The 14644-nt window shown below is 39.1% G+C and overlaps 1 protein-coding gene across 5 annotated transcripts in view; it reads left to right on the plus strand.

Moving 5' to 3' along the window:
• PCDH9 (protocadherin 9) overlaps positions 1-14644 on the plus strand; it is a 1088104-nt gene that overhangs the window by 678434 nt on the left and 395026 nt on the right. For 4 of the 5 annotated variants that reach the window (XM_075562988.1, XM_075562989.1, XM_075562990.1 and 1 more), the window contains one exon: positions 9613-9817. In XM_075562988.1, the coding sequence (XP_075419103.1) occupies positions 9613-9817 (205 nt within the window). The remainder of the gene's footprint in view (positions 1-9612; positions 9818-14644) is intronic. The other variant, XM_075562992.1, reaches the window with a different exon arrangement.

Genomic DNA, 14644 nt, shown 5'->3' on the forward strand with positions numbered 1-14644 from the left:
GGAAAGATCAGTGACTATAAATGGTCATTTGCCATCAGCACTCGGAACCTGTTTTGAATCATAGAGATAAAAATCGCATTGTTCAGTGCCAACAGGTCGGTCAGACTCAGCGACCTTTTGCCCAACGGAATGAAGCACCGCCCAATCCTGCACCCTCTTCAGGTGTGATCCTCCTGTTGAAGTGCCTGTGTCAATCTACCAGTCTCTATGGATTTACCTTTTCTGCCAACTCTCTTCCAAACATGAAGGCCTCCTCCAGGGCCCCTTTTCTCAGAACACGTCCGAAGTATTTGAGGCAGAGTCTCATCTACCTCATTTATAAAGAATTTCCTGACCGGCCTTCTATCAACACAGATTTGTTCGTCCTTCAGGCATTCCATGGTATTTTCAATATCCTTTGCTGACCCCATAACTTACATGCATCTGTTTCCCCATGATTACCTTTGAGTTTCATGAGTTTTTATTGCCTGGTTTACACATATGAAGCAGTTGTAGAATTTGACTTCTGTCAGGACACGAGTTTTCAAGGTGATGCCTTGGCTCTTCAACATATTAAGTAGGTATTTTGCAACCCATTTCCCCATGAATTTTTTTAAAAATCAGTTTAAAAATTGAAAACTCCTTTACATTCGTCACCTGTGATCAGTGAAGTTGTTACTGTCCTTTTCCAAACAATCCTTAGAATCTTCTCATCTGTCTCCAAGTATCCCAAAGAGGAAATACTCAAAAACGAAAGAAGGAAAAGGCACCGGCCAGGTCAATGCTTCGTGTTTCGTGTTGCCACGTGTAAACTAGGGCAGCACTTTCGGCAGTTTGTGTTGGGAGACGAAGTTCCCAGGAGGGAAAACACCTCTGGAGGATATACAATGTCATTCCATTTCTATTGTATCCCTTTTATAATTCCTGTAACTCTGAGTAAGTCATGTTTCATTCAATAAATATTTAATATTTCATTCAATAAATATTTAATAGTTAATATTCAATAATAAGTACCAAGTGTCTAATAAGTATTGGGTATATATTTTCTTGCGGTGGCGACTTGCTAGTTTTAGTTTCATCATCTTGATTTTAGACTGGTCACAGTTCTGCTAGGTTAATAACCAAAGGAGAAGCAGTTCAGTCTCATCAAATGTTGCCTAAGACCGTCTGGTTATCTAGTTCTATTTCTGAAAGGTCAAAATCTTAAAATTACCATGGATCACTTTTTATCTCCATAAATGCGTTCATGTGGAGTTGATATTTACTGCAACTGACGATAATACCATATGGGTAGGAAAGCTGTTCACAGGGACATGAAACACTAGCCAGAATTACAGTTTGAGTTAAGAATAACCTGCATGACAGTCTGTGTTCCCTTCTATCTTTTTTTTTATATATATTCTGACAAAGTTGGCAATTATTTGCACCCGATGGCTGGAAACAGGTTAAGCATATTTGGGCGTAACCTCAGAGTACACATCTGCCATTCCTATTTTTCTGCTTAGGATACTGCTGTTTAATACAATGATCTCTCATTCACTTCCTGGCTTCCCATAAGTCTATTAGGCTGGCAAGACTTTGAAGGGAGCCACAATATCAATAGACGGCATAGGTGCTTGCCAAATTATTCAAATAGCTGGTGGATGAGATGAGTCAAAGTCCACATCTGAGGACATGCGCTGTTGTTCTGATAGTTGTGGGGCAGGATGTCTCTTGGGTTCAGCATGGTATTCGGAACATCTGGAAGAATGCAGATGTTGTGGGAGGGTCTCCGTAGGATTTGTGAAAGGAATGGACAAAGGACGACTTCTGACAATTGGGCTGGAGAATCAGAAAGGCAGGGTGGCGTTCCAGCCGGGCACTGTATGCACGCAATCCCTCTACCGTCTCCCTTCGCCTAAAAAATGGAACAGTTTGAAATATAATGTCCTTAAAGCATTGACAGCCCCCTAAACTCAGGAATCCTATACTCGAAGAATCATGTTAACAGGAATGCTCTAATTTAACAGAATAATTAACTCAATTTACCAGGTACAAAATAATAAAGAAATCATTCTAAAAATATTTTGTGCCCAAATCTTCATTTATTTTAAGTGGAAAAGATCATTACAATTTTATCCTTAAGGGTAATTCCTTATTCTTGATAATGGGAACATTTTCCCTCATAAACTACTAGGTGTTGCTAGTGTCAATGAGTTGACACTGGACACATGGTGACAGCCTACTAGTCACTTTCCTAAATAAAAAACCAAAAGGACTTTCTTAAGGTATGTGGCTTTGATTGTCCTATTTCCAGCACAATGGTCGTGCCAATTGGTGAACCTTAAGTTAATTTTGCAAATATTTGGAAATATACAGATAAAACTATATTCATGTAACATAGAGAAGTTATATTCATGTATTGCTTTCTATATCGTATTCTCTTCACTTTCAAAACTGACAAGTTTTACTCAATTCTGGATTTTTTAGGATAAATTATATGTTCATTGAATTTAGATGATAAGATGCTATTAAAGAACTTACAAATAAATTAGATACATGGCCTTAGATGATAGTGTTGTAGGCTGGGTTCTCTAGAGAAGCAAAACCAGTGATATATATCGCTGCTGTAGATGTAGATGTAGATGTGGCTGTGGATAAAAATGGAGATAAAAATGTCTCACTGGTATCTATGGTCACTGTATATGTGAATATTTATTAACACCTATATTGCAAATATGTGTGATTAAAAATAGACATATAGATAGACAGATAGATAGATAAACTCACAAGATTGTAGAAGTAGGGAAGTCCAAATAAAGGCAAGTTCCAAGTCCAACTCCGTGGGTCAGAGGTTAGCCTGGAGGCTTCTCCTGACTCAGGTAGTTGTGGGGCTTGTGTCCAGTAAGACGATCACAAGATGGTGGCAGCAAAGAATGAATCCAAGGTAAACAGTCCAGACTTGTGGATGAGAATCCATGAATCCAGGGCCAGCAAGTCAGATGACGGGTAGTTGATGACACCCAGTCTTGGTGGGCAATGTGGGGGCTGTTGTCACACTCCAAAGAACGGGGTCATTGAGGCAGATGCAGCAGCTACACCCAGCAAATAAAAGCAAACATGTTTTCCATAGTGTCCACTTATATTGGAAGCAGGCCACAGCCCTGAGATACTAAATTGAATCCAGAATATTGTATGATTAGGCTATTGCAATCCAATCTAATTATGTCTATTTATGGAGATTTACAACTGAATGGCTATGAAACATTGCATCCCAGGACATGGGAATGGATTACTAGGTGTTCACTGCCAAACCACCGAGAATCCTGACGAAGCAAGTGGATATCAAACCTTCGCTGTCACAGGTCACTAGCATACAGTTGTGGTTTGACAATACCAAAGCATTGTTTTCTCATTCCATAATATCAATTATAATTTTTATTTCCAGCCAAAACCAAACTCACTGCTATGGGAGTTGATTATTTCTCAAAGAGGCCCTATAGGACAGGGTACAGGCCAGTCTGTCCCCTATCCCCACTCCTATTTTGGGTTTCTACCACCGTAACTCATAAGGCAGAAAGTTTTTTCTCTGCGTTGCTAGGGTTTCAGATTCCCAACCTTGGGGTTAGCAGCCCGACTGGTAACCGCTATGTGACCGGAGCTCCTAATATGATTTAAATGGATTTTATTAAGTAGCAATTTTAAGAATACATTGTTTTATATTGTTGTTGTGGCTGAGAATATAAATAGCAAGATACACACCACTAAAACTGCTTACAAATGTCCCATTATGTGACTTTGATCACAGCCTTCGAGTTGTGTCACTCCTCCTATTCTCATGTTATGAATTGTCTTTCAGTGATTGCTATCAGTCGAGATGCTCCGATATGATGGTTTTGAGTTGCTGTTGTCTCGTCGGTTCCATATCGGTGGATTGTTCAAAGAGTTCAGTGCTCAAGGCATTCTTTACTAGTTAAGCCAAACTATTGTTTGGTTTTAGGAAAACTAAAGGGAACATTTTTATTTTAAGTTTTAAAGGTTAGAGATTATGATCCATTTCAGAAGTTCATCAGCCTCTCTGATTCCAGAGGTTCTGTAGTTCATGAGAACTTTCAATTCTATTCTTATTCTCCCCCTTTCGATGGGGATTCTTCTATAGTAACTTTCATCAAAATGTTCAGCACGGAGACCTCGCACCCCAGTGCCTCTGATGGCAGAGCCAAGGAGGCAGAGAGTCAGCCCGGCCTTTCCACCCACTGCGTCTCGCCTCTTCTCTGTCTGTGGCTTCAGAGACAAATAGAGATCCCTTGTGGAACCGTGGATAACCACTTGCAGGCTCGCTCTCTCGTTTCTTTCCTTTTTCTTGCCACATTGGATTAGTACTATGGCTGTGCTCTTTATTGTCTAGGGATGGGGAAACAATAACTGCAAAGATCGCATTAGGTAAAGAAAACGAAGACCAGAAACTGGGATAACAGAATGGGGTGAAGGAGGTGGTTTGGCATTGTTGGCTCAAAGAAGGCTCTTTTGTTTGCCAAGGTGTTCCATTCTTGGATTATATGCTGGCTGTAAGTGATAAAAATATTTTTAAAGTATTTTGGTGTAGAAGCAATGCAATTTTACAACACGATAATTTGATGACCAATCAGTGTTATTGTAAACACTTGGTGTGTATACATTCAAACCTTGGTCCCCACATATTCACATACATTAAAAAAATGTACTTAACCAAATCTGTATTAACCTGATTTTTATACTTAACAATAGATTATATCCCTATATAATTTAAATATTCATTGTTATAAATTTAAATGCTATATATCATTTATTTGCATGTATTACATATGTACTGAATTATATTAACTATATTTAATTATATTTAATAAAATCACCTAGTTCACCTTTTATTCTTTCCTACTTTTTTGCCACTTCTAAAAAAATGCAATGAACCTTATCACCAAATCTTTGCACACATGAGGTTTTCCAGGCCAGTGGGACAGGTGGCAATTGTTAACACACTCAGTTTGATAACCCGAGGAGACACCTCAAAGTACAAGTCTGTCGATGTCCTTGCCAAAGGGAACGCGCTGAAATCTCAGTGACGCCGGTTCTACTCTGACACACACGGGGTCACATGAGTCAGTCGGCTGGACAGCTACGGGTTGGTGGTAGTGAAACTCGGCCTTACACATGCGTGTGTCTTTATTATTCTTGGGTAAGAAACCCCTGGCGAACCATACAGGCTGGGATTTGTTTTCCTGCTTTTTTGTTCTTCCAGTGTCTCTGGAAGTATGTGCTTCCCAACACGGGAGCACGCATGCTCTCAGGCTTCCCGGAGTGAGCTCCCAAACATCTCTTTGGTAACTGGCAAGAAAGAGATATTGGGAAGGTATTTCATTTTTCTTGGATAGAACTGACCTGGAACCTTTGGACTAAAGAATTCTGGTCTACGCATATTTGAAATGCATGACCCTTTACACTTAGGTAGAGTGTGCACTCTCTAATACAAACTTCCTCTGCTCAGAATTCATGCCACCAGCCCCGGCATGAGTGAATGTGAAGTAGTCCTAGCAGTTACTGGTCCCGCATTATTCTCTCTCAGGCCAGGAGGGGCCTGCTGCTAGCCTGTCAAGGACGGAACGAGTAAACCAACATGATGTCCAAACTTTTAACCAGACAGAGCCATGATAATAACACTTCCCCTGAGAGACAATCAAATGGGCAAGAAATATATTTATGAGAACAAAATACAAATGCCCAGACTCTGGAAAGTCTGAGATAGTCTTGTGATCATATTCTTTGTCCCAATTCAGTCAGGCAGGGTCTGACTATATTCATAACCAGATTGGGCACTTTTCCATGATCATAAGCCAAGAAATAAAATCCCCAGAGGCAGTAAGCAAAACCTTCTCTGTCTTTTATCTCTCCAAATATACTAACAATTATAGGTTTCTTGAAAGGATAATGGGGAAAACTCTACTTTTTTCTGTAAAGAAACCATGTATTCTAGACTGCCAGTCTTCCCCATCCTCACTCCCACTGAAGAGCCGCTTCAGCGCAGAGGAGGCCGTGAGTTGACATGATATGCAGGCTCATTGCAGAATGTGCTAAGATTCCGTGGCTCCGACATTTCTCTTCTGAGAGAATGTCTTTCTTTAGTTGCTGTTGTTTTTTGTGCCCCTGCTCCTGCCCCACGGTCAGGAATAACATCATTAAAGATCATCGAACACTGATAGAACTAATGGTTAAAAAAGAAAACATATGGTTCTATATTTCAAGAATTGTAGCTACCTTTTAGTGAGTTCCTACTGTGTGCCAAGTAGTATCGAGCAGGAACATTTGTTTTTTATCTATTTTGAGACTTGCAAGCAGTCTTTTGGGGGAAAGCACAGATTTTCTTCATTTTAAAAGCCAGGAACTTGTTCAAAAAGATCAAGTACCTTGCCCTGGGCCAGCCACTGCAGAGCAATGGCTGGAAGCTGGGAGTCTGGTGCTGGCTCTTCACCTGCTGCTGTTCTACTCAACCTGAGCATGCCCTGTGGCATCCTTGGCGACACCTATAACTGCAGTTCCTCCTTCACTGAGCCACGCCAACCCATGTTCTCAATTTGTGGGCATCTTTTCCTTTCATCAACCTTGATTTCTCACACCCTCTTCTACTTGCATCCATCATGATGATGACACATTAGAGATGTCTTTGCTTGATAATTTGCTTCACACTGTCATGTTCATGTCCTTCCCTACTCTTAGCTTGATTCATCACAACGTTCTATTTCCAGACTGATAAATCGGGCACAATACTGCCAGTTCAGATTTAGCTATCATTGAGTCAAATTAACTAGGAATTATCTCCATAAATCAAAGTAGCTAAAACATTATATCACTCTCATTTACAAATGTGTCTTATTGCAAATAAATAACACCATTCTTGCATCTTATTCTCAGTTATAAAGTGTTAATAAAATATTATAGTGCACGACATGTGAAATTGAGTCTAAAAAGCGATATTAGAAGTGTCTTGAGAAATAAGTGTTATTTTGTAGTCCCTGTGTATGGTAATTATATTCTATGACACATAATAGATGCTCCAAAAATATTTGTTCTTACAACCACATTGCAAAACCTGTTGGTTTAAATAAATTTATTGTATATTTAAATAAGCAATATCCAATAAGAAGGAAAAGGCAATTAAAACAACATAAATTATATTTCTAAGAATATCACAATTAAAATTTTAAGTATGAAGGATGTACTTTATAATGCTTTGCCAGGTTTCCAGAAATGCTTTTTCGAGGCTCTAGAAGTGTATGTTTCACTCTCGCCTGTTTCTTGACTTCTTTTTTCACTCAACTGACCTTTAAAGATACTGTAGTCACTACAACTGTGGATTTTCAGTAGATTAATCATTGTGAAAGCAATACACACAGGAAGGGGATTCGAAAAATTCATGGAACATGGACTTAAAGATAATGGTGCTCTAGTAGGTTATGTAATAAGCAGCTAAGCACAAAGTCAGCAGTTTCAACCCCCCAGTCACCCCGCAGGAGCAAGATGGGACATTTTGCTTCCTGAAAGAACTTTAGTTCATAACAACTTGCAAAAGAACTTCTCTCACAGCGGTGCCTCTGTCCTATCGGGTTGTTGGGAGTTGGAATTGCCATGAGTTTTGTTTTTGAAATCATAAAAGGAATTAAAAGCATTTAAAACAGAAAATGCCTATTTTTTCCTATGCACATTTGTTTTATCCTTTCTAAGGTTGAAAGTCATAGGAGAATGGACACACTATCACAATTTAAAATAGCGTTCCTCAGAATCATTTCAGACATTCATACTAAAGTGTGGCATGTGGATTATTTAGCACTTCCCTGGGCACATATCAAAACCTCTGGAGAGGAGATTGTTGCCAGAAGAATCATTTTGCATGAAGGTGAAATGTGCTATGATGGATTCAATTAGTACCATTTGTGATTACAGTTTGTACGATACTGGGACCAGTTCATTGAAAACTCACTGAACTGTTAGCTCATTTCACCCAGGTCATTGAACAGCAGTAAAGTGGTCCCAGCTCTTCTCCCTTATAACTCCGAGCTGGATTCGAACCATTGACTCACAGGAATGATCATGTTCTATTTTCAGTCTACAACTAGCAGTGTACAGAAAATCACTTCTATGTACCCTCTTTAATTGATTGATTGATTTCGAGACTGGATACAATCTGTAATCATCTCTTGAAGGAAAAAGTAGATGTTAAATACTACACAATAATACTTTATATAATACCTTGCAAATAATGTCTTATCTAATTGTGCATTTAAATTTTATTAAGGGGGAATAAAACTGATCACATGTGACATGATATTGAAAGGCCTTTTCAACTGTTAAATTAGAATTCAAAGTCTCTAAAGTTCGATTAAGCATAGATTGATTACGCATACATATGACTAACACCTCCATCCCCCCACTGAAAACAAACCTGCTGAAATAGAGTTGATTCTGAGACTAAAGGTCTTGAAAGGAGAAGTGGCCTCCTCCTTCTCCCCCCACGTGGCTGGTTGGATTGCTCAGAGGACATGACTGTCAGTGACCCAGCCTCACTCAGCTGTGCCCACAGACTTGCCCATAGTACTGACATATTTCCTGACTGCGTATTTGCTAATATTCTCATGCATCACAGGTAACATAACTATAAGAACACTTAACAAAAGTAATAAATAGAAATGTGTGCTAAAAATATATAATTTTACTTAATTAAAACTCAATGGTCTACTCACGTCAATCACTGCTGAGAATGAGATTGTTCAAGTAGGGCCCAAAGTAATCATCCAAACACACCTTAAGATGATACATTCTGTAACAAAGACGTATCATGGTAGAGTGTGCCAGTTGGTGCTAGTTGATCACTTACTAAATTAACTATTGTCAGAGAAGCAAACAATAGTTCTGTCGTAGAACTGACCTTGTATGTCTATTGGGCACATGCATAGGAATCAACTTGATGACACTGAATTTGGTTTCAAATTTTTAAGGTCAATAGCAGTGTTCTAAATTAAAATAATGCTGTCAACAAGTCAATTCTAATATACAACTTAATTAATTTTTAAAATAATGAATTGACCCATTCTTACCTTTAGAGACACCCAAATGCTCAGCTTGTTCTTTAAACATAGGAGGAAATGCATTCAAAGCAAAATTTATCTTAAAACTCTTAAGTAAACAGTGTGGCACAGGAGAATGGAGAATGTTGAATTATTTATGCATTTATTCAGATCTATGGAAGAAACTTGTATGCAAATTTCTGCTGATTTAACACTTTTCTGTAATTTTGTTGACTAAGATAGATATTGGGGTTTGGGGGTTTTTTTGCCTTTCTTGTCACACTTATTTTAGGGTTACAATTAGGGTCTCGGTTTTGTTTATTTTGTTTTCTTTTTGAGGAGGGGGGCAGGTTTAAATATATGAGACTGAAAAGTTTCCTGGAATGTTCCATGTTGAACTTGGACCGAGCAAATGACAAATAATGAATGTGTTTTGCTAGTTTGGGTTGTATTGTGCTCTCACATTGTGCTCTTGAAAGAAAGTGTTGAGTTTGTTGTTCTGACACCCGTTTTCTCTGGGAAGAGTGTTAATCGGCCTGTCCTGTGGTCTTCTTTGTAGTCGCAGCAGCGCCGTGTTACCTTCCACCTCCCCGATGGCTCCCAGGAAAGCTGCAGTGACAGCGGTCTAGGAGACCACGAGCCAGTGGGTAGTGGAACGCTGATCTCACACCCTCTTCCTCTGGTTCAGCCACAGGACGAATTCTACGACCAGGCCTCTCCGGACAAGAGGACTGAAGCAGATGGCAACTCGGACCCCAACTCGGGTGAGTCCCTACAAACTTGGATTGGAATTGTTTGGTATTTTGCTGTTCTGTTTAAATGGTTTTAAATCGTGGGTAAATCAGTCGGCAGTGACAGGGTTTGGTTATGGATATTGATCTAATTTTCTTGCTGCTTTTGTTGTTTTTCTTGTTGTATCAAGTTTAATATTCTTAATATGATGCATCATTATTTTTGGACCGTTAACAAGGAAGAAAAACACTCAGATATAATTGCAAAAAGCCACTGTGGCAAGGCATCCTATGGCCACGATGTTAACCTGTGAAAGGGGTGCTTTTGGATTGACAGAATGCAATTTAAGTAGAGCCTTGGTGAAGAATAAGCCATTGAGTGAGCCAAGAACAAACCATCGTGAAGAATATATCTGTTATCATCCAGCACTATGTAGAAAAAGAGGCTACCTTGGCCTTACTGCTTTAAAAATAAGCTAACAGAAACAGGAAAAAAATTGGGAAGTCAGCAGGAGTTAAAGCAACAGAGATAAATGCTGTTGTAGACACCAACCTGAGACAGTGGTGATCTACAAGTAGATCTTGGATAGAAGGAGGCTGACGAGGTGTGGACTGGACTGTGAGCACTTCACCTGTGAACCTTTATTGGACAGAGGCTATTTGTATATGCATATTTACCTTTGCTCCACCAAAATAATAAGGGTAATAATAAAAGATTAGATACTTATGAAATCAAAGATATGAAAAGGACAGATAAGATATTTGATTTTGTGTGTATAGTTTGATTTTTAGCGAGTTTCTTCAACCAGTTTGTTGCACAATAAAATGACTGGAGTGCAATAAACAAATATTCTTATCTCCAAGAAACACATATCAACTCATAAACACTGCCCATTCAATAAAATGCCCCACGAGGCTATTACTTCTTCGGTCTTAGGAGGAAATCCTAAGAAAGCTGTAAACTTTTTCTGGTCATAATTTTATAAACAGAGAATGAAATGTTATTGACTAGTTTCCCTCTTCTGAAAAAAAACACACCCAAATGCAATCATCATTATGCCCAATTAAGAGTCATAACAATAATTTCTATCTTTGGGGAGATGTTTTCCTCACTCAAGTTACACCTGCTTCACACTGGTTCCTGCCAATGGGTAATGAGAGTGAGGGGGTTTCTTTCTAACTTTCCAGCTCTTTCTTCTATGCTTTTGCTTCATACACTGAAATACCTCTAGATGTGAAGTGGTAATGCCAATATGAGGTTAAAAAAGCACAAATGGGCTTCTTCTTAAGTCTTTCATTAAGGTAATCAAGCATTGATGTTCTCTGACATCCAGCAACTGTCAGTGGGCTGTTCTTGGAGGTGGGAGTGGGAGTGAGGAGAGAGAGACTTTGGTAGATCTGCTCTTAACCCAGCCTTAGCACTATTGCGAATGATCTGTGGTCATCATCTCATTGGATACTGTATGCAGATGACAACTATCTTTGTATCGTGTTTCTGTTCGGATCTTCTTGCCACTCTAGGCTCGTAGGAAGTTCTAAGTAGAATCCATACCAACTGTGACTCTCCGTGTATGTAATGTAGCTTGGTTGCCTATTGGAAATCAATGCATTTTCTGACTTCACCTATTGAGGGTGGACAATCCCCAATGAGACCACTTTCATTACATTTAATTTTGTAGAGCTGGCCAATTAGTTTTTCTCGACGTCTGCCCGAAGCAGGATGGAATCAAATTGACTCCAAGGGGTCAACTTTCCTAGACTTGTGCAAAGACGTCTGAGGGGGAGGGATCCCAATAGAGAGACAACTCTTCCAAATCTCCTTTCCTAGTTTCCAACTTTACTTCTCTGTGATTTCAAAATTGTATTGACAGGCAGGTAGCACTGGTTTTGAGACCACCTCGTCTGCAAGTACCTGAATGTGGAAGTGATTGGCTTTTCTTGCTTCAGAGTCTCTGGCAAAGCCAAGGCAGAAAGACACCCAGTTGAACATACTAATAAAAACCATTGCGGGGGTTGTCTGTAGATTTTTCCAAATGTATTTTACAGAAGGATTTTCTAAGCAATTGCAATATGAACAGATCCAGCTGGGGGATTTACACTTACTTAATAAGCCTAAGTCAGTGCTTCATGTTTTTCTTACACCGGATTCCCAAGTATTTAAGATGTGTTTGCAAAAATGCCAGGGCGCAGTGAGTTAATCAGTGGTTTTCAGGAGTTGATGAACATCTGGGTAATTTTCTAGTTAACTAATTGAATTAGAAATATTCAACTAGAATGCAGAGATAGCTTTTTAGGATTTTTACCTTTTTGAATGAAAGGATAGTTGTGTGGTTCCTTTTGCTCTAGAGTCAACTGAGAAGTGTTAGAGTACAGAACAAATTAGCAAAATCATGTTAAAAGTACCTTTACAATATAGAAACAATTTACACCAATGAAAGTGATTGAATAATTAATCTATTGATCCTCCTAAGAAATAAAATGCTAGTAAAACATACTTGTAGAGTACTAAAGCTTGATCTTGTGTGTTAAAGCTCATAAAAGATTAGAATAATTTTTAATTGGTTTATGTTCTATAGCATAATTTTTTAAAGTAGTAAATTATCATTTAAGAAAAAGTAAGTCCGAGTTATGGGAGATTTATCACTAAAAATAGCCACAGATATATATTACCTTTATTTGTTTGTTTGCAAATGGACTCACATTCGAAGTGTCAAGAATGCTTTTTATCTCAGACTAGAAGTCATTTGTTCTCTGGGTTTCACAAAGGAGAAAGGGGGATTTGGGAGGGATAGGAGGCAACTAGCATTTTGCTGATTATTGGTGAGTTGATCTAGACAAAATATCGAGGTAGATACATTCTATTTCAGCTGCGGCTTGTTTTCTCAGAAGTCCAATCTTGAGAAAGCCTGTGTGGTAGGTATCCAATGAGAGAAATAGCTAAAAAGAAGAAACCAAAACATTTTACCAGTTTTAAAAGTGTGCTTACTCAGGCCTTCTCAAGTCAATATTTGTGCCCAAATGAACAACTGCTGCTTTTTGAAACCAAAATCAGGCTGCTGCCATTGAAATTCATTCTGACTCATAGTAACCCCCATGGACAGAGAGAAGAAATACTACTGGGATTTGGTTTACAGGAGTAGAGAGCCTCATTCTTCCCCTCAGTTTAGGGGCAGGAGGGTTTGAACTACTGATCTTGCTATTGGCAAACCCAAACTTTACCCACTCCACCACCAGGGCTCTTGGACTGGTTTTTTAGGCCTGAGCAAAAGGGCGGTGCCATGTGCTTACAGGGAGAAGAGAGCAGAAATCAAGGGAGGAGAGAGAAATCCTGCTCAGGCAAATGCCCTCGTTTTTAATCCATCAAGCCACATGAAAGCAATTCCATCTTTCAATTCAACACTGGAACAATAGGGCAATACAATGTCTTTAAAGGGATTGCGGCTCCTTATAGTGAGGTTGGTTGTCCTTACGGAGGAAGAAAAGGGAGATGGGAGAGGATCAATCCCCAGGACCACTAGAGGCCAAGATGCTGTTGTCATTTAAGGGGCTTAACACTGTTAACTTTTGTACATGTGTACGTTAGAATGAACTAGAGTAAGTTAGACAGATAAGAGACTGGTGATTAAGTGTCCTTCACTTTAGAATGGCACTCTGACACATTATGATTATGGTCTGTAACATTCCTAGGCACACTTCTCAATAGTAACCTGGAGGAATCTGTCATATAAACTATAGTATAACTGAAGCAATAATCCTCAATAGCAGTACGCTTCCTATTTAAATCTTACTGGTTTCATTTCTTTTCAGAATGTTTTTGAAAGCTTTGATGACTACTGCTTTCATGGCAATGCATCTAGGAAAATGACTATCAGTGTTGTCTGTAGAGTGACATAATTGCATTCCATCTGTAGTAATGCTTTTGATAAAAATTCTTTTTCACTTGAAATACTGCATTAAATGACACTGGAGGGCCACATACATACACCTTTGGTTCCGTTTCCCTTTTGTCAAGAACGCCTTCGACTTCCATTCTTCATTACCTATTCTGTCATGAACCATTCTTCCTACATCCTTCTACCTCCTTGCTGGATTCAACAATTCATTGCAGTGGCCACACAGAACTCACAAATAACTTTCCAAGACAACTCCATTAAGGAGGTTTATTAGGGATATCAAGAGACCTGGTGGCTAGTGCTTGATGTTGGGCTGAGATTCACAAAGTCAGCAGTTCAAAACCACCAGTAGCTCTGCAGGACTAAGATGAGGCTTTCTACTTCCATTAAGAATTACAGCTTTGACATACAATTTTCCTCTAGTTCTTTAATGCTTCCTCCCCATCTCCCCACACCAACTATCATGATCCCATTTCTACCTTACAAATCCAGCTAGACCAGAGCATATATACTGGTACAGATAAGAGCTGGAAACACAGGGAATCTGGGACAGGTAAACCTCTCAGGAACAATAATGAGCATAGCAATACCAGGAGGGGAAAGGGAAGGTGTGGGGAGAAAGGGAGAACCAAACAAAATTATCTACATATAACCCCTTCCCATGGGGACAGACAACAGAAAAGTGGGTGAAGGGAGACTTTGGTCAGTGTAAGACATGAAAAAATAATAATGATATATAAGTTATCAAAGTGGCATGAAGGAAGGAAGGTGAGGTAGGGAGGGAAAAAGTGAGGTTATGATATCAAGGGCTCAAGTAGAAAGAAAATGTTTTGAAAATGATGAAGGCAACATGTGTACAAATGCGCTTGGCACAATGGATGGATGTAGGGATTGTGATAAAAGCTGTACGAGTCCTGAATAAAATGATTTTAAAAAAAAGACCAGGAGATAAGTAAAAAGAGCTAAT

The sequence above is a fragment of the Tenrec ecaudatus genome, chromosome 11 (assembly GCF_050624435.1).
Source record: "Tenrec ecaudatus isolate mTenEca1 chromosome 11, mTenEca1.hap1, whole genome shotgun sequence".
Lineage (NCBI taxonomy): Eukaryota > Metazoa > Chordata > Mammalia > Afrosoricida > Tenrecidae > Tenrec > Tenrec ecaudatus.